This window comes from Podarcis liolepis (genome assembly GCF_965112155.1).
Source record: "Podarcis liolepis genome assembly, chromosome: 13".
NCBI classification, from domain to species: domain Eukaryota; kingdom Metazoa; phylum Chordata; class Lepidosauria; order Squamata; family Lacertidae; genus Podarcis; species Podarcis liolepis.
This window is the reverse complement of record NC_139573.1, coordinates 26,421,423-26,440,573: the sequence shown is the minus strand read 5'-3', so window position 1 is coordinate 26,440,573 and position 19,151 is coordinate 26,421,423. Positions and strand designations below refer to the sequence as shown.

At 38.7% G+C, this 19,151-nt stretch overlaps 3 protein-coding genes across 3 annotated transcripts; all 3 read right to left on the bottom strand.

Moving 5' to 3' along the window:
* Positions 1-6,684: 6,684 nt before the first annotated feature.
* LOC310691653 (olfactory receptor 13H1-like) lies at positions 6,685-7,617 on the bottom strand (the record flags this gene model as incomplete). The annotated part of the gene is made up of 1 exon (XM_083471513.1): positions 6,685-7,617. The coding sequence occupies one exon, from the start codon at positions 7,615-7,617 to the stop codon at positions 6,685-6,687; it is 933 nt and encodes a 310-aa protein (XP_083327639.1).
* A 4,788-nt stretch (positions 7,618-12,405) lies between these two features.
* Positions 12,406-13,266, bottom strand: LOC310691103 (olfactory receptor 13H1-like; the record flags this gene model as incomplete). The annotated part of the gene is made up of 1 exon (XM_083470705.1): positions 12,406-13,266. One exon carries the CDS (start codon positions 13,264-13,266, stop codon positions 12,406-12,408), a length of 861 nt encoding a protein of 286 aa, XP_083326831.1.
* A 5,024-nt stretch (positions 13,267-18,290) lies between these two features.
* Positions 18,291-19,151, bottom strand: LOC310691104 (olfactory receptor 13H1-like; the record flags this gene model as incomplete). Its single annotated transcript, XM_083470706.1, has 1 exon — positions 18,291-19,151. One exon carries the CDS (start codon positions 19,149-19,151, stop codon positions 18,291-18,293), a length of 861 nt encoding a protein of 286 aa, XP_083326832.1.

The following is a 19,151-nucleotide window of genomic DNA, read 5'->3' as shown; positions in this document are numbered from 1 at the left end:
TTGTTATTAGTTTGAGCTTTCATGTGCATGCACACTTCTTCAGATACACTGAAACAGAAGCCACCAGACCCTTATGTATAGTGAGAGAGAGGGGAGGGGTATTACTCATAAGGGTGGTGGGAATGGGTTATTGGCTGATAGGTGTGGTAAACCTGTTGACGACTGTTAATGACATAAATGGACATAAATTAGACATCAGGAATCACAAGACAGAGAAACCAGTAAGAGAACACTTCACTCTCCCAGGACATTCTAGACTGGAAAGAGAAGTTGCTGAATTGCAACTGATTAGTAAAGGTAAAGGGACCCCTGACCATTAGGTCCAGTCGTGGCCGACTCTGGGGTTGCGGCGCTCATCTCGGTTTATTGGCCGAGGGAGCCTGCGTACAGCTTCCAGCCAGCATGTGGCCAGCATGACTAAGCCGCTTCTGGCGAACCAGAGCAGCGCACAGAAACGCCGTTTACCTTCCTGCCGGAGCGGTACCTATTTATCTACTTGCACTTTGACGTGCTTTCAAACTGCTAGGTTGGCAGGAGCAGGGACTGAGCAACGGGAGCTCACCCCATAGTGGGGATTCGAACCGCCGACCTTCTGATTGGCAAGTCCTAGGCTTTGTGGTTTAACCCACAGTGCCACCCGCCTCCCTGCAACTTATTACCAAACCTAAAACCATGGAGAGACCTCATTATACATGATAAAGCTATCTTTAGCCATCTCACCCCTTGCTTTTTCCTGTAAGACCAATTGCAGTTGTTAACAGTTGTCAACAGGTTTACCACACCTATCAGCCAATCACCCATTCCCACCACCCTTCTGAGTAATACCCCTCACCTCCCTCTCACTATATATAAGGGTCTGGTGACTTCTGTTTCAGTGTATCTGAAGAAGTGTGCATGCACACAAAAGTTCACACTAATAACAAACTTAGTTGGTCTCTAAGTTGCTACTGGAAGGAATTTGTTTATTCTATCAGAAAATTAATGATTATGTTTAGGGCTGTAATCTTTAATTAATTTCATAGCTCAATTGTTGAATCATTCTGCCACATTGTCTTTAGGCCATGATCTCCCCTCATCGCAAAGAGAATATGGCATTTTGCCTGGAATCCCTGTGGGCAAATGACAATAATTTGTGCATGAAGGAAAGACCCTTAGCACAAGTGCTAGTAGTGTTCTTAATTATTGCCACACATAATCCTGGGCTAGACCTAATAATAATAATAATAATAGGGCTAACACATTTTTTTTGCCCATCATGTGATAGCAGAGCAATGAAAAGGCAGAAAAGTGAAAACAAGCAGTTAGCAATAGCTTGTGGGAATGAAGATGCAATAAAAATAGATATCAAGTATGGGCCAGTAGCAAAGGAAATGGTACATTAGGCAACAAGTCCATTTGCAGTCATAGTTATTAAGCAGAAAGAGTCAAATGGAAAATAAGAAAATACATTTACTATGCCTACTGGATTTGCAAAATTATGTATAAAATGTTTGCCAGGGAGATTGCTAAAACTTATTTGGTATTTCCATGTAGATCATCCAATCTAATAGTGGCTGTAGCATTATTTTATAGTAAAAATGAAAGATCCATGTGTGTCTTACAGCACAAACCAGACCCAAGATCCACCAGGGCAAAGGAATTTGGATTTGGCTGATCTTGTACTTTCTTGGGTAGGTCAGGGCTTAGCCACGGATAGCTCAGCGTAAGTTCCTTACCTCCCAGGTGAACCAGAGGGACATGAGAGTACATGTCTCACTTCAGGGCTCCCCTGGTATAACTCACACCAGTGTAAGTCCCTAAAGAGGGTATTTGGGAAAGGGGGACTGGATGGGTCAAGGAGACACTTACTCCTATTATTGTTTATTATTGTTTATTGTTGTTTGCATTGTATTTCCACCACCATTCATCTAAGAATAAAACTGATACATATCACAGAAATTATCAGTCTTCTCAGCCTGATGCAGAGCCCTATTACTGTGATACAGAAGGTCTTTAACAGGTGCAATCCCAGTCAGTTCTGGAGGACTATTTAGTCCCATATCTGATGATCATGATGATTGTGATGATGGTGAGGTAGAATGTATTTATGATTAGCTACATTAAAGCATTAAGGTTTGAGTGTAAATTTAGCTTCTCTTCAATTCTAATGCGTTAAAAAAATATAGAGATTTCTTCCCACTCTTTCTTTTTCTCAGTTCTGTCAGGCTGATGCTTTGGCTTTCCACATTACACTCTTATTCAGCCCAGTCCAGAGCTCTGCCATATACATAGATACAGGCTTTTACTTCTGTGACTCCTACCTATTTTAGAAATCTGCTCATCATTCAAAGAGCTGAGTCACCATAAAGATGAGGATGACAGAAAGTTTCTTAGTATACACATGGGGAAATGTATTTAAATCTGTAACTGTTCTGATTTCAATGAGAGTCTTCTTTGCTTAACTCTCCAACTAGTAATATATTCTTCTTAACAACATGAGACCATTGCAGAATTTCTATGTAGTGCTGTGCCAAAGCCTATTCTCCACTTTTCTCAGTTTTCTTCCCCTGTAAAAGGGACTTCCGTTTTCCTATCTCTTTCTTGGGACACTGGATTCCAGTGGATTCTGGTGTGGTTTTGAGCTTCCTTTATCACTGTGAAGTGGCTGGGGCGGGGGGGACGGGACGGGACTGTGTGTTTCATATTTCTTTCCATTAAACATTTCTTCAGAGTTCTACAGCCTTCCTTGCTACCTGGGTTTCCTGCTGTGAAAAAGCTGCATTGGGAGGAATTATCCAATCTTTTCACTGAAGTGTTGGAAACTGGGAAAGGTAGCTATGAATTGCTGATAGCCTGACCTCAGTGCATATGGTTCTTAACGGAAGTCCTCCTCCTCCTCCTTTCTCTGCATTTATTTATATCCACATTGACTTCTTTAAGATGAAACCATCTACTTTCAAAAAATAAAAATAATAACAATGGAGAGCAACCAGACACATACAAGAAAGCTTGGAAAATACAATCTTTTCTGAGGAAAAATTCAATTCTGAGGAAAATACAATCTTTAAATAATCTTCCCAACAATACTATACTAGCTACTATGGATGTGGAATCTCTATATACCAACATCCCACACAACGATGGTTTACAAGCTATAAGGAACACAATTTCAGATAAAACCACAGCGGACCTTGCCACCAAACTCTGCAAATTTGTCCTTACCCACAACAACTTCAAATTCGGTGATGACCTGTTCCTTCAGATCAGCGGCACAGCAATGGGCACCCGCATGGCCCCACAGTATGCCAACATCTTCATGGCAGATTTAGAACAACGTTTCCTGAACTCCTACCCACTCAAACCTCTCTTGTACCTGCGATACATTGACGATATTTTTATCATCTGGACACATGGTCAACAGACCCTGGACACCTTTCACCAGAAATTTAATGATTTTCACCCCACAATCAACCTTACAATGAATCAATCTATGCAAGAAATACATTTTTTGGACACTACTATAAAAATACAGGATGGGCGCATAGACACCACCTTATACCGCAAACCAACTGACCGACAAACATATCTACATGCCTCCAGCTACCATCCCAAACATACCAAACAGTCCATTGTATACAGCCAGGCACTACGTTACAGCCGCATCTGTTCCAACTCTACAGACAGAGACTCTCACCTAAGAGATCTACAGCAAACCTTCTCAGAACTAAAATACCCAGCAGATGAAGTTAAACAACAGATCAACAGAGCCAGACTGATACCCAGAGAGAACTTGCTGCAAGACAGACCCAAAAAAGAAAATAACAGAACACCTCTAGTCATCACATACAGCTCCCAAGTTAAAACAGTACAACGCATCATCAGAGATCTACAACCTCTCCTGGACAATGACAGTTCTCTTTCTCAAGCTCTGGGAGGAAGACCTTTCATTGCCTACAGACAGCCACCCAATCTTAAACAACTCCTAACCCACAATAATACTACAACCAGACTTAACACAGACACTGGCACCAGAGCCTGCAATAAACCCAGATGCCAACTTTGCTGCCACATACACCCGGACAACACCATTACTGGCCCCAACAACATCACACATACCATCTCGGGACTATTTAATTGCTCATCGTCTAACATTGTGTATGCCATCAAATGCCAACAGTGTCCTTCAGCTCTCTATATTGGACAAACAGGCCAAACCTTACGCCAAAGAATAAACGGACATAAATCTGACATCAAGAATCACAAAACAGAGAAACCAGTAGGAGAACACTTCAATCTCCCAGGACATTCTATACAAGATCTCAAAGTAGCTGTTTTACTACAAAGGAATTTCAGAAACAGACTGGAAAGAGAAGCTGCTGAATTACAACTCATTACCAAACTTAAAACAATGGAAAAACCTGGGCTGAACAAAGACATTGGATTCTTATCTCACTATACATGACTAAGCCATTCTTCACCTTCTCACCCCTTGCCTTTTCCTGTAAGACCTATTGCAGTCGTTAAGAGTCGTCAACAGGCTCTCCCAGCTATCTGCCTATCTCCCATTCCCACCACCCTTCTGAGTAACACCCCTCCCCACCTTCTCACTATATAGAAGGATCTGGCAACTTCTGTTTCAGTGTATCTGAAGAAGTGTGCATGCACACGAAAGCTCATACCAAGAACTAACTTAGTTGGTCTTTAAGGTGCTACTGGAAGGAATTTTTTTTTATTTTGACTATGGCAGACCAACACGGCTACCTATCTACTACAAGAAAGCTTGGCTAGTTTTTCAGGAGGCAGGAGCTCCTGGGAGGTTGCAGGTGTTGATGCTGATTAAATTGCCTTCCACATAAGTCTCAAGTATATTCTGGCTGGGACAGCTTGTTGAAATGCTCTCCACTTGTCTCCAGAACTACAAAAACATAAAAATTGGTCTCATATCCTAACAGTGATGCTTTTCTACAAAACAGAATCCAGACAACTGTGAAATTGATTTGTAGGAAGGACACTCACTACTCCCCTTGGGCCTCTTTGAAAATAATTGAACACAACCAACCCCCGTCCCCTGCACTGCCCATGATAATTTCACTGGAATTTGCTTTCGCCTTTGATAGTTTTTGAATACCCCCCCCCCATCAGTTGATGATGAATGGTTTTTAAATGGTTTTTAAGATACTGGAGAAAATTTTGGCACAGCACTAATTTTATATGTTCTTAGTCAATTCATCTTTATCATAATGAATAGCCAGAAAGGTGAAGCCAGAATAGCTAGAAAGTAAAAGGTAGGGCATTTTAGGCTATTGGGGTGTGTGTGTGTAATTTGAAAGAGGCTTATACAGATAGAAGACTATTTGCAAACACTGGGGGAGGAAAATTCTTAGGTTATTGATAGAAATATTGTCATGATCCTTTCCATTAGAATAAACCCACTAGTATACAAGGAGGAGAAGTCCTAAGTTAAAAGCCTCTCTCTGTTGCTACAATGCAACTTCGGTTTCAAGAGGTGCATTTCTGACAACCCCATTTTTGAAGCAAGGAAAGGCTATGAACTTCCTGTACTACTTCTGTAATGCTCTGAAACCATATATTTTATAATATTGTTATAATAGAATTTTGGGGAATGACATCTATTGTCAGGAGTGGTGCACCAGCTTGGTAAAATGAAAATATTGTTGCACACAGTTTCAGTCAGATGGCTGCATATAATATAATTATTATTTCTATACCAATTAATATATTCAACATCTCTAAGCGGAGCAGAGCAAATTAAAACACACCGAATCACATATTACAAATATATGTTATAAACCAATCAATGCAAATTATTGAAGTGACTGAATATTCAGGGGTTCTAATAACCAGTTCAGTTCTAATAACCAGTTTCAGCATCTTAAAAAGCAGAGACATCACCTTACCAACAAAGGTCTGCATAGTTAAAGCCATGGTTTTCCCAGTAGTGATGTATGGAAGTGAGAGCTGGACCATAAAGAAGGCTGATCGCCGAAGAATTGATGCTTTTGAATTATGGTGCTGGAGGAGACTCTTGAGAGTCCCATGGACTGCAAGAAGATCAAACGTATCCATTCTTAAGGAAATCGGCCCTGAGTGCTCACTGGAAGGACAGATTGTGAAGCTGAGGCTCCAATACTTTGGCCACCTCATGAGAAGAGAAGACTCCCTGGAAAAGACCCTGATGCTGGGAAAGATGGAAGGCACAAGGAGAAGGGGACGGCAGAGGACGAGATGGTTGGACAGTGTTCTCGAAGCTACAAACATGAGTCTGACCAAACTGTGGGAGGCAGTGGAAGACAGGAGTGCCTGGCGTGCTCTGGTCCATGGGGTCACGAAGAGTCGGACACGACTAAACGACTAAACAACAACAACAATAACCAGTTCACACATTTAACAGGTTTAACTGGCACTTCACCACTTCCAGCTGCAAATGTTGTGGAAGATTTGCATGTTTAAGAGTTGCCTCAGCCCCAAATGACAATGTGAGTAGAAATTAAGATGAACATTTCATTTCCTACCACAGTTAGTGTTCTACATAGAGATACTATTTAAAAGAACCATTTTAAATTTCTAGTTTGGAAATTGGGATGGGTATGTACAACAGACACAACAGTTTTCAGATAACAGATTTCAGTTACAGATAAGACATCTACACACAAAATAAGTTATTTTAAAAGTGTAATTAGTTACCTATAAGCTTTTTGTAAACAGAAGCTTCTTCAATGCTCCCAACACTTCCTGGTTTCTGAGTGTATAAATTAAAGGATTAAACATGGGCGTCAGCACTCCATAAAATGCAGAAATTATTTTGTCAACTAAACGCGTGTTCTTATTTTGAGGGAGGAGGTATGTAAATATGCATGTGCCATAGAACATGCAAACCACAGCCAGGTGGGACCCACAGGTGGAAAATGCCTTTATCCTGCCTCCTGATTTCATCCTCAGGATAGCTGCAAGGATACGCATGTAAGAAAAAAGGATGAAGCCAAGGGGCAGAACCAGTGTCACAGTGCTAGTGAAGAATATGCTTATTTGGCTCATAGAGGTATCTGTACAAATGAGTTTGAAAACAGCTTTAAATTCACATGATAAATGGTCCACCTCATTGTTTCCACAGAATCTAGCTGGCTTTGCAAGGCAGGGGACTACTGTTAGCATAAAGGCACTAAACCAAGTCACAGAAGCCAAGACGGTGCAAACTGTATTGTTCATTATGAGCATGTAGCGCAGTGGGTTGGAGATGGCAATGAATCGATCATAAGCCATGACAGCAAGAAGGAAGCATTCGGTTGAACCAAAGAAAAGGCCAGTGTAGAGTTGGGTGAGGCATAAAGGAAAAGATATGACAGGTCTGTCCACCATGCAGTTGGCTATAGACTGGGGGACTCCAGATGATGACATGCACAGATCAAGGATGGACAAATTGCACAGGAAAAAATACATGGGGTTGTGGAGCCGGGGATCAGCTATGACCACCACCACAATGAGTCCATTTCCAACAACTGTAATCAAATATGCAATTATCATGAATGCCATTAAACCCATCCTTGCCTTAGGGCGGCCCGACCATCCAATGAGAACAAATTCAGTCACTGCGGTCTCATTTTCTCCTACTTCCTGCATAAAGGCTGATAAGACGGGGACAGGGAGAGATAAATAATGATGTTTAAATAGTTTTGAAATAGATTAGAATACAGTTGAACAAATTTATTTGTTATTTACTGGGCATATCCATTTTTTCAGATGCCTAGTTTATGTAACAGAAGATGAAGCAATAAAGCATCAGACTGTGAGATTAAATGTGACCATATAGGAAAATTTGTGAGCATAAAAAACATCTAAATCTCAGATGAGTGTATTAATGTGGGCTGACACAAAATGCCTGAGATGTGGAGATCCCAGGGAATATTTACAATGTTATTTTGTGTCTAGAATTGTTATGGTTGAGTTAATTATTTTATTCATTTATTTACCATCATTTCTAAGCAACTTAATTTTGTTTAATCCCTAAGTGTTAAAAAGGATAACATAAAAACAGTAAAACAGAATGATAAAAACATATAAAAAGAGCAAAAATATAAAAGCACTGATGTATTTATATATTACTTTTTATTTTATTGAGGGAAAGGAAGGTAGTGCCTTCTCCAATGGAATTTTCCATTAATTTCTCCTATTTTGCATCTTTAGAAACAGAGTAATCCTTCTACATAATACTATAAATATGACTTTGGTCCATAACTTTCAAGGGCCAGAATTCTCTGTAATAGTGAATTCAGGTAGATGAGTGACTATCAGTTTGGAAACTAAACAATGTCATTCACAAATTAAGGAGTTGATTACTAGACTCTTGGCATGAAGAAACATAGAAGAGTATGGAAAGAAATATATTTCCTTCTTTGCACACCCCCTTCTATGGCAGGGTTGAGGACCCTCAGATCCAGGAGTTGAATGCAACCCTCTGGGTCTCTCCCCCCCCCCCGGCCTTTCTTTTCTTTCAAGGTTGCAACACTCAGCAACTCTGTTTTGAACCCTTAAGTACATTTGCATGGCTGAAATATGCATTTGAAGTCTGATCATGTCTCTTGCTTGCCTAGACAGATGATAGAGAGGAGTGTGAGTGTGAGTGCAGGAACTAGTCTATGGACGTACCCCTCCCCTGACACAGCAAGGGTCTGCACACTCAAAAGAGTTTGCCACCAAGCTCATCTAGCCCGACCTGTTGTGACAACTCGGTTGCTTCTTTTCAGTTCTGAACTCTTTGCCCTGATCTTGGACTCTGCAGGGCTGAACTATTCTTTCTAGGTTACCTACTCTCGCCTTTCCTGTCACCTGGCAAGAGTGCAAAGGCTTCTGTGACTCACTGCCTATTGCTGAGCCTATACCTCTACTTTGCCTCAGTAAACGTCTCTTATACTCAAGTAAGAGACTCCAACCACTGAACTTTCTTAAATTATCATACCCTCCATTTCTCTGATTAAAATAGGGCTGTCCTAGTCAAGAAGAAGAAGAAGAAGAAGAAGAAGAAGAAGAAGAAGAAGAAGAAGAAGAATTCTACTCTGCACACCTGATTGTGTTGACCAAGCCACTCTGGGCAACTTCCAGTATATATGTAAACTTAATAAAACTTTAAGCGTTAAAAAAACTTCCCTACACAAGGCTGCCTTCAGATTTCTCCTAAAGTCTGTACAGTTACTTATTGCATTGGCTCAGGGGTCCCATAACTCCATACCCTCCAACATTTCTCCAATGAAATAGGGATGCCCTAAGGAAAAGTGGGACATTCTGGGACCAAATTAAAAACTAGGATGCCTTCTGTAAATCCAGGACTGTCCTTGGAAAATATAGAGATTTGGAGGGTCTGATTATTATTATTAGATTATTATTATTATTATTATTATTATTATTATTATTATTATTATTATTTCCTGGGTGGCCATTTAGAGGGTAAAAGGACACATGTTTCCTTTCCACAATGTAAACTTTTAAGGAAAATTTATGATGCAAATATATGTCTTGCGAAACAGAACAAGAAAATAACATGGTGAACATTTTATCCACAACATTTTCATTTCTCCCTTCCCCATACAGTCAGAAAAACAGAAATGAGAAAACCTTGCATAGCCATTTCTATTAATTTTAACTGGTCTTTTAGTACTTAGACTGTGACTACCAGTGGTTGCAGCCTCCTAGTAAGAAAATTACACAGCCAATGGAAACATCAATAATTTTATTATAATACTAATGACTAGTTACTGTTGTTTCTAGGAGAGTGAGGGAGAGAATAGTATTTTGCACATTATATATGGAAAAAAATTGATATAAATGCATAAAACATGTATTATGATGTATAATTATTATAAAGAATAAAATGTGTAAGAAAATTCATTACCTTCTTAAAACTCCTTGAAATCAAAAGCCATTGAAGAAATTCTACTTCTTTATATTATCTATTTTAATAGTACTATCCATACTTTATGTATTAGCTAGTTGCATCAAATTGGTTAAAACTGTGGTGGTGGTGTTTTAAAAAAGAAAACATAGGTAGAATTTAACTGTAAGCAAAACTAGAAAAGAAATAACTTGGTAGAAATCCTGGTTTGAAATAGTCCTATTCATTAATACAAATACAATTTACATTACCTTTTAATGCACTAATAGTTCGAGCACTCTTAGAAGAATTAGCACTGGAGAATCAGGATTATTATTATTTTTTAAGTGCCAAGCAAACCACACAGATGGCGCCTGAGTAAATTAATAGAGATGTAACTACTTTTCAATGGGAGTTTTTATATAGGAAACAATGGGCTAGATTTTATTTTAGTACTCTGCTTTTTGTCTTCCCATTGGGTGCATTCCCAAATGTCTCATTACTTTCTGAAGTTACTCCATAACTAAAACTTATGACCGCAGTAAATAACATTGCAAAAACCAACTTGAAGGTAAAATAATTGTTAAATATCAGTCAATGTGAAATGCCATGTTGATTTCGGATCATTCCTCCAGCGGAATTTATGTAGCATCCTTGCCAGTATTATTATTTAGTATATTTATACATCAACATTATTTAGTACATTGGTTTAGCATTTTTGTGTCCCAGCTTTCTTCAACCATGGATCTTTATGGGTTTTCAAGGCTGTCTTCCATTTGGGCAGTGATCAGTCCTAAGCTTGCTTACCATTGGCAATTTGGCATTATCATTTATCCCCAAACCATTTATTTCCACATGAGAGATGTGGAGCTATCACAAAAGGTCCATGACCAAAAAAGTCACAACTCTGTTGCCATCTGCCCCCTTGTTTAAAGAGGGGAGAGGCTGCTTCAGATTTATCTGTAGTTTCAAGACATAGAGACTGTCTTGAAGTTCTTGGCAAAAGCACCTTTTGAAGGAGCCTCCCCCTCCCTTTCTGAAATATCCTTTTTGAGGCTCTTCCCCATATCTCCCTCACTCTCAGATGTGCACCAGGTGGGCACAGAACATACGCCTCCTTTGGTATCCAAAATCTGAAATAAGTCTCTTGACAAGTACATCAGACCCCATTGATGCTCTCAGTTAGATGGCTATAGTAATACAATAGATTGGCCCATTTAAATGTCACAGAGTTGTGATCAAGATTTCACAACTGAGAGAGTAAGCTGGGGTAGAGGAGAGAGAGGGAGTCAGGAATTACCTAAAAGGCCCAGAGTCTGTAGTCTGCAACAGTTTGCTTCAAGAGGAACTGCAGTAAGAATTATATAAACTTTGTCCATGTAACAATATGTCCCTGGAAAATAGGGACACTTGGAAAGTATGCAGAATTATGGTCTCCACATTTCTGCAGTACTGTACTTTGCATGGGGAAAAAACTTTCCTCATTAAAATTCATCACATTACTTCACATTTCTCCAAAGATACACATTTTGTGTGCAGTTTTGATTAATATTGCAAGCAATTTTCTGAGTTGCAATGCATTTTGTGTGTGTTGCTTTCATGAACATAGGCGTTTTTAGTTACGCTTTCACCTAATTCTACCAGTCCTAGATGGAGTAACGTTCCCTCTGAAGATAGAAGTTCGCAGCCTAAATGCCCAGGTCTCTTCAGCAGCCAGGAGTGCTTTCGGACAGCTTTTGGAAGTAATGAACCTGTTGCCAGCTTCACCCATTCCTTTATATATCTGATTTGGCAGCTGTGATATATTCCTTAGTTACATCCTGTTCGGATGTAATGCATGATGTGGGGCTGTCTTTGAAAACGACTTAGAAACTTCATCTGGGTCAAAGACCTGCAGCCAGATGGTTGACTGGGGCTGGTAATAGGTAGCATACAACTCTCTTGGTAAAACAATAGAGGCTGGCTTCCAGCCTGTTTCCTGCACAATTCAAAGTGCAAGTTTTATGATGTATAAATCCCTATGTGGTTTAGGTCCAAGCTATCTGAAAGGCCTTCTCACATACAAACCTGCTTGGGTTTTGAGATCTTCAGGGGACATAAGGAGCTTTTAATGGGGTATGCCAATAGTTTCTGTCCTATCTGCCACAGAGGCTAGACTAGGAATAGCCTGGCATCAGGAACTGGGCACTTGAGTGTCTGTCTAATTCCAGAGCCAGACTGTGCGGGCAGTATAGCTCCTGAACAACCAATTTATTTTATTTTGTGATGATCAATGCATATGGACAGAAGTAGTCTGAAATCTTACATTTTAATTTTTAAATAAACACCTTATGTACATGAGCACACATATACATATACACAATTTGTTGAGAATCAGAGATAAATTCAGACATATTCCTATTTATTTTAAATAAACTACCAAATCAAGTTTATTTTTTATTTTTAAAAAAAGATTGGATTGGGGTATGAATATAACAGTTTATATATAGGAAAACACCAATATATATCAGTGGACTAAAAGCATCTAATAACATACTGCTGTATTACTTTTTTCCACTCACCAATCTCTTCAATGACCCCATTACTTCCTGATTCCGGAGTGTATAAATCAGAGGATTAAACATGGGGGTGGCTATTGCGTAAAATACAAAAATTATTTTGTCACCTAAATGGCTTTCTTTACTCTGAGGGGTGAGGTAGGAGGCCATGCATGAGCCATAGTACATGACCACCACAGCCAAATGAGACCCACATGTAGAAAAAGCCTTCATCCTACCCCCTTCAGAATCTGAATGCATTCTCATGATGGCAATAAGAATGCGCATATAAGAAAAAACAATGAAAATCAGAGGGAAAACAAGCGTGAATGTGCTTGTAAAAAACATGCCCAATGTATCAGCAGAGGTATCAGTGCAGAGTAACTTAAAGACAGCTTTGAATTCACATACTAAATGGTCCACCTCATTGTTCCCACAGAATCGTGCTGGCTTCGCAAGACAGGGAACTATTGTAACCATGAAGGCAGTAGTCCATGTCATAGCAGCAAAGGTGATGCAAATGTTCCTGTTCATGATGAGCGTATATCGCAGTGGGTTGGAAATGGCCACATAGCGGTCATAAGCCATGACAGCCAGCAGCAAACATTCACACGTTCCAAAAAGGAGACCCAAAAGAATTTGAGAATAGCACAGTGGAAGGGACATAACAGGTCTATCCACTAAACAGTTGACTATGGATTGTGGGATGCCAGTCGATGAGAAACAAAGGTCAATGATGGACAAATTACAGAGGAAAAAGTACATAGGACTGTGCAATCGGGAGTCATTTATTACCACCACAATAATGAGTCCATTTCCAACAAGGATGACTGCATAGGATACAATGAAGAGGACCATCAATCCCATTCTTGCCTTGGGTCGATCTGACCACCCCACAAGGATAAATTCTGTTACTTCCGTCTCATTTTCCCCTACGTCTTGCATGGGTGTAGACCTGAAACAGAAGAAAGGGAAATGCATTATCTCCTGATCTCCTTTCTCTTTGTTACCATTTATTTATTGTCCTGTGAGTTTTCATTATCACACATAGTATTGTGCCTATATGTAAAGGTATACATTAAGAAGTGATTGTCAATGTTTGGTTTTATTGTTAGAGACCATGAGGGAGATACAAAATTAAAAAAAAAAAGTTTTTTTTAAAATGTAACCCAGTAATTGTTCCTCAATCTATTACGTACCATCCCAGAGCAGGGTAGCCTTCAATAATGTTAGAGGAAGCAAATAGATTAATAATTTTAGAAAATGGACAAAAATACAATGCTTCTGTCAGTTTTTAATCAAAGTGGAAACAATTCATTTAATTCCTTTCTTTTCACTTTAGGTATGTCCGTGGGCAACATTTTATCAAATGAATACATGTTGATTATATTGGAAATCATTCCAAATAAAACTTTTTAAAAATAGATCCATTTTTGAATAATTCAGGGAATATCAATGTAGTGACCTCCAGATGATATTTGACTACAGCTCCCATTATCTTTGAGCATTTGACATGCTGACTATGGATGATGGGGGCTGTAGTCCAACAGCACCAATCTTTCAGTAACCACTTTGATGTCTTCTATGATCAAGCAGTATATAAATTTTATGAAATAAGTAAAATGAATAGATATATGGAAGACACCATGTTAGCTATTGCTAGTATAGAAGATGGACTTCAATGAGGGAATGAAAAATTCCAATCCTTTCAGTCACAGTGCTTAAGGATAAACTAAACGTGGCATCATTCACACAACTGATAATTGTTTGATTTTTTTAAATGTGTTAATTCATGTGAAGGCTATACTTTGGAGGCAGTAGGAAAATCTTTTGTTAGTCTCCTGCTGCAATCTCAATCTGGATTCTACCTGCCACATGCATACCACACCTGCTCTTTACACTGGGTGTTGAGTACCATTCTCACCAGTGGAAGCTTTACTTCCAGTATAAATAACAGATGCAAGGGACTAGTCTGGACTGAAACCACAACAAAAGGCAAAGTATTTAAACACCCACCATCTCCCACTGATCTAGGTTCCCTCCCCTCCATATGTATCTTCTACTTGCAAACCACTGAAAAAATTGTTAAGCCCATAAAATGTATTATATTCAGCTCTCTGTAGGCCAATTTCTTGACTTAACATTATTTACAAGGTTGTTGGAAGGATAGTGTGTAGGTGGCTACCATATATTCCACCCTAAGCTCATTGGAAGAATGTGATGGATAAAAAATTTAAAATTAAAAAAGCTTTTAAATGATGTTTGTGACTCCATTTTGACTGTGATGATATAGAGGCTGAGAGATTCAATTAGACACAACAGGCACAATCCATTGAATGATACGTTGAAGTCCTTTTAAAATCATTCAAGAATTTAGCAACGGAATTGATTTCTACACATTGGGAATATGGCTCTCTTGACTGTACACATATATTTTGGATTTCAATTATTAAATGTAGGCATCAATATTATATAGTATTTAAACATAAAGATTGCCATAAATGTACAAATAAGTTAATTAGTATTATTTCCTTTTTTAAAAAATGTGAATAATATATCAATATAGCAATAAGAAAATTAAACAAAGGACTTGCCTCTTTGTATTCCTTGAAAAGAAGAAGTATAAGTTTTTCAAAGTGAATCGTCCCCCAGTTAGTGATTTATCTTCCAGATTGCACTGATATCACAAGTAGGTATGTGAGTAGGGTGATGAAGACAGAATAAAATCTAGCAACATGAATAGTAATAAATTCTAAATAGTTCCTCTCCGTCTTCTTCTCTCTCCCCTTTGATTCAAATTTCTGTACTGAAATGCAGCATCTAATCAAGTGGAAGGATTTATTAACTGTGCCGATTTATTAAAAGGGTGTGGGAAATCATTTTGGAAAGTTCCTAGGAAATAATTCAAATAGTGTTGGGTGTAGATCTCAAGTCTAGAAGAGAATTATTAATCTGAATTTTTTTTTAACACTTACAATTTCTTCATAATTCCCAACGGCCATAATCCCAAATGCCTCATTTGTTTTAGAATCAGGGACTGAATTTTGTTCTGTTAATTTGCCTATACTTTAATACATGACTATACACAGTGCTTTCCCCCCTAATATATATATATATATATAGGGGTGCTCTCATTTTGACTCAAGAGAACCACAATTTTGTAGTTCAAACTGGGAAAAATAAATACAGTAAATGGAAAAAATCCACAAAATGTTTAGGGGTATGCGTACCCCTGCATCCTGCCAGAAAAAAAGTACCGAGTATACATGAATCCAATGCACATATTGGAAGCTCCTTTATATTTAAAAATGACCTAATGAAAGATTGTCTGCATTTTTTATGTTTATTTATCCTAATATGCACATTTTTGCAAGTGATTTCCCCCAATATATTTTTGTGTGTTATTTTTGTGTGTATATACACTTCCCCAATATATATGCTTTCTTGTGGACATTTTTTTTTTTTTTTTTTTTTTTGCTGCAGAACTGCAGTTCAAAATTTGGAGAAGTGCAAATTTGGAAAGATCGCTATAAAACATGAGTGTGACTACCGTGTAACATATATAAACAATATAGCACCTAAATAGCTTCTTCAGTTTGAGGGATAAGGCATGCAGACTTTCTTGAGCCATAGTGCATGACCACCAAAGGCAAATGAGAACCACAGGTAGAAAAAGCCTTCATCCTACCCACTTCAGAAGGATAAAAGTGTTCCAGTTTGCATATTGTTTCAGAAAATATGAACTCGGTTCCCATTACAGTGAGAAAAGTATAGAATTTCACCCTATCTCTATACCACTTATTATGGTACTTTTGTTTTATGATTAATCTTAATGGATGTTGTGCCCTTTTTTGTAATCTTTATGTATACCACTTAGAAACATTGTTGGTTAAGCAGTGTATAAATAGCAGAATTGCATTCACCTGGTGTGTTATATATGTTAGGATACAGAGAAGCGTCGATTTGCTTCTTCTTTCAAATTGATATAAATGATTTTTTTCTGTAAGTGCAATGCCATAGTTGCAAACCAATGTTCTCTTTCTATTTGTGTGATTCTACAATTAAGCAATGCAATACAATTGCAAAACTGCAGCACAGCCATATATTCCCCCCAACTCCCCTTTCATCAGATGGCACCACACATCTCATAACATACTACATAATGTGCCATGCAGCTTCTCCCTGTCATTTCTACAAACCTTAAATAGTCCAGCTGATCTTGCCACCTCAGACAGGCACAAAATAGTGATTCAGCTCAAACAATGGGGTTTATATATTCAAAGAATATATAAGTGAGAAAAGATGCTATAAATCAGTGAGGGCGCAGAAACCAACAGGGCCTATTGTGGGATGAACAATGGAAGCTTTTGGGAAGGTAGACATCGAATTGGCCATGCTGGATGGGAGTTGTTTGTAATTCACCACATTGTGTATCACTGGGTTCTTGTACTGATTCTTGGGAACACTTTAAATGACCTTTTCCCACTCCTTCATCACCTCATGGCTAGGGGTTTGCTTTTCAACTCTTGGTGGCTTCATGTATCCCCTACATGCAAAACCCATGGTCATTTTATTTCCCAGCTCCCTCAGAGAATAGGCTAGGAACACGGTGCTCTGTAAGGACACAGTTCTCACTTGGCATCAGTTGTTGGACACACGAGTCCTTCTCTAGTGGCATGTTCAGAATGTTCAGGCAGTACAATTCCCAAATAACCAATATATTTTATTTTCTGATCATCAACTCTATTGAATACAACAGTTTCACAGATTAGTTTTCAAATATCCAAAACTTATATTTAGTTTTGGAAAAGGCACAATTATCCTAATCTGAATTATCCTAATCTGAAAATAAATACCTCCATTCTAATAAAAAAATTCCTTCCAGTAGCACCTTAAAGACCAACTAAGTTAGTTCTTGGTATGAGCTTTCGTGTGCATGCACACTTCTTCAGATACACAGATACACTTCTTCAGATACTGTGTATCTGAAGAAGTGTGCATGCACACGAAAGCTCATACCAAGAACTAACTTAGTTGGTCTTTAAGGTGCTATTGGAAGGAATTTTTTTATTTTGACTATGGCAGACCAACACGGCTACCTATCTGTAACTACCTCCATTCTATTTATTGGAAGATGTTGGTTGCATGTTGGAGTTCCCATTCTTTTAAAATTCTACTACAATGAGTGCCCCTTACTACTGCTTGAACATAATTGATATAAAAATACAAAAAAGCAGCGCAGTATATATGGAAGAGATTTAAAGTAATTAAGACCATTAAGGAAGCCCAATTTCACATTGTACCATGGAGAGGGAGTCCTATATGTTTGCATTTGTTGCTTATATAATAAAATCCCACCAAACAGTATACTTTTTCATGATACTCCAAGCACTTGGCAACACATAATTTATTAGCGCCCCCCCCCAGCTGATGCTAAATTTAATACATTTTAATTCCGAAATGAAAGTTGCAAGTCCTGTCTATTTGGGGGCAATTGAGATTCTGGCAGCTGCCAGCTGTGTTCCAATGAATTCAGGCTGAAAAAAAGCCCTGGCAAAAAATCTTTCAGTTGATTGTTCCATTGATTTGGTAAACAAAGCTACAGTGAAGTTGCAATGGGATATTCGGGTATTTTGGTCATTTCTTAACTAACCATTGTCCTGAATTTGAATACTTGTGAGCTGTACCACCATAAGTGAAAAAAGGTGCCTCTTTTTCAACATCCCTTCCAACACTTATGAGAAAATTGTGGTGCCATATGGGCAATTTGCACTTGTGCACATTTCTATCTACATAAGATTTTCATAGAACACTCCCTTACATAAGCTGAGACTGCAGTTGAAAAATCAACAGAATGTTAGATTTGAAACATCTAATAACATAATTTTGCATTATTTCTTCCCGCTCATTAGTCTCTTTAGTGCTCCCATCACTTCCTGATTCCTGAGTGCATAAATCATAGGGTTAAACATAGGTGTAACTACTGTGTAAAATATATAAACAATCTTGTCACCTAAATGAGTTTCTTTAGTTTGAGGGATAAGGTATGCAGACATACCTGAGCCATAGTACATGACCACCACAACCAGATGAGACCCACATGTGGAAAAAGCCTTCATCCTACCCCCTTCAGAATCTGAGTGCATTCTCATGATGGCAATAAGAATGCGCATATAAGAAAAAGAAATGAAAGCTAGGGGTAAAATCAGTGTGAAAATGCTTGTAAAATACATGCCCAGCGTGCTCGCAGACGTATCAGTGCAGAGTAACTTAAAGACAGCTTTGAATTCACATACTAAATGGTCCACCTCATTGTTCCCACAGAATCGTGCTGGCTTCGCAAGACAGGGAACTATTGTAACCATGAAGGCAGTCGTCCATGTCATAGCAGCAAAGGTGATGCAAATGTTCCTGTTCATGATGAGTGTATATCGCAGTGGGTTGGAAATGGCCACATAGCGATCATAAGCCATGACAGCCAGCAGCAAACATTCACACGTTCCAAAAAGGAGACCCAGAAGAATTTGAGAATAGCACAGTGGAAGCGACATAACAGGTCTATCCACTAAACAGTTTACTATGGATTGTGGGATGCCAGTCGATGAGAAACAAAGGTCAATGATGGACAAATTACAGAGGAAAAAGTACATAGGACTGTGCAACCGGGAGTCATTTATTACCACCACAATAATGAGTCCATTTCCAACAAGGATGACTGCATAGGATACAATGAAGAGGACCATCAATCCCAT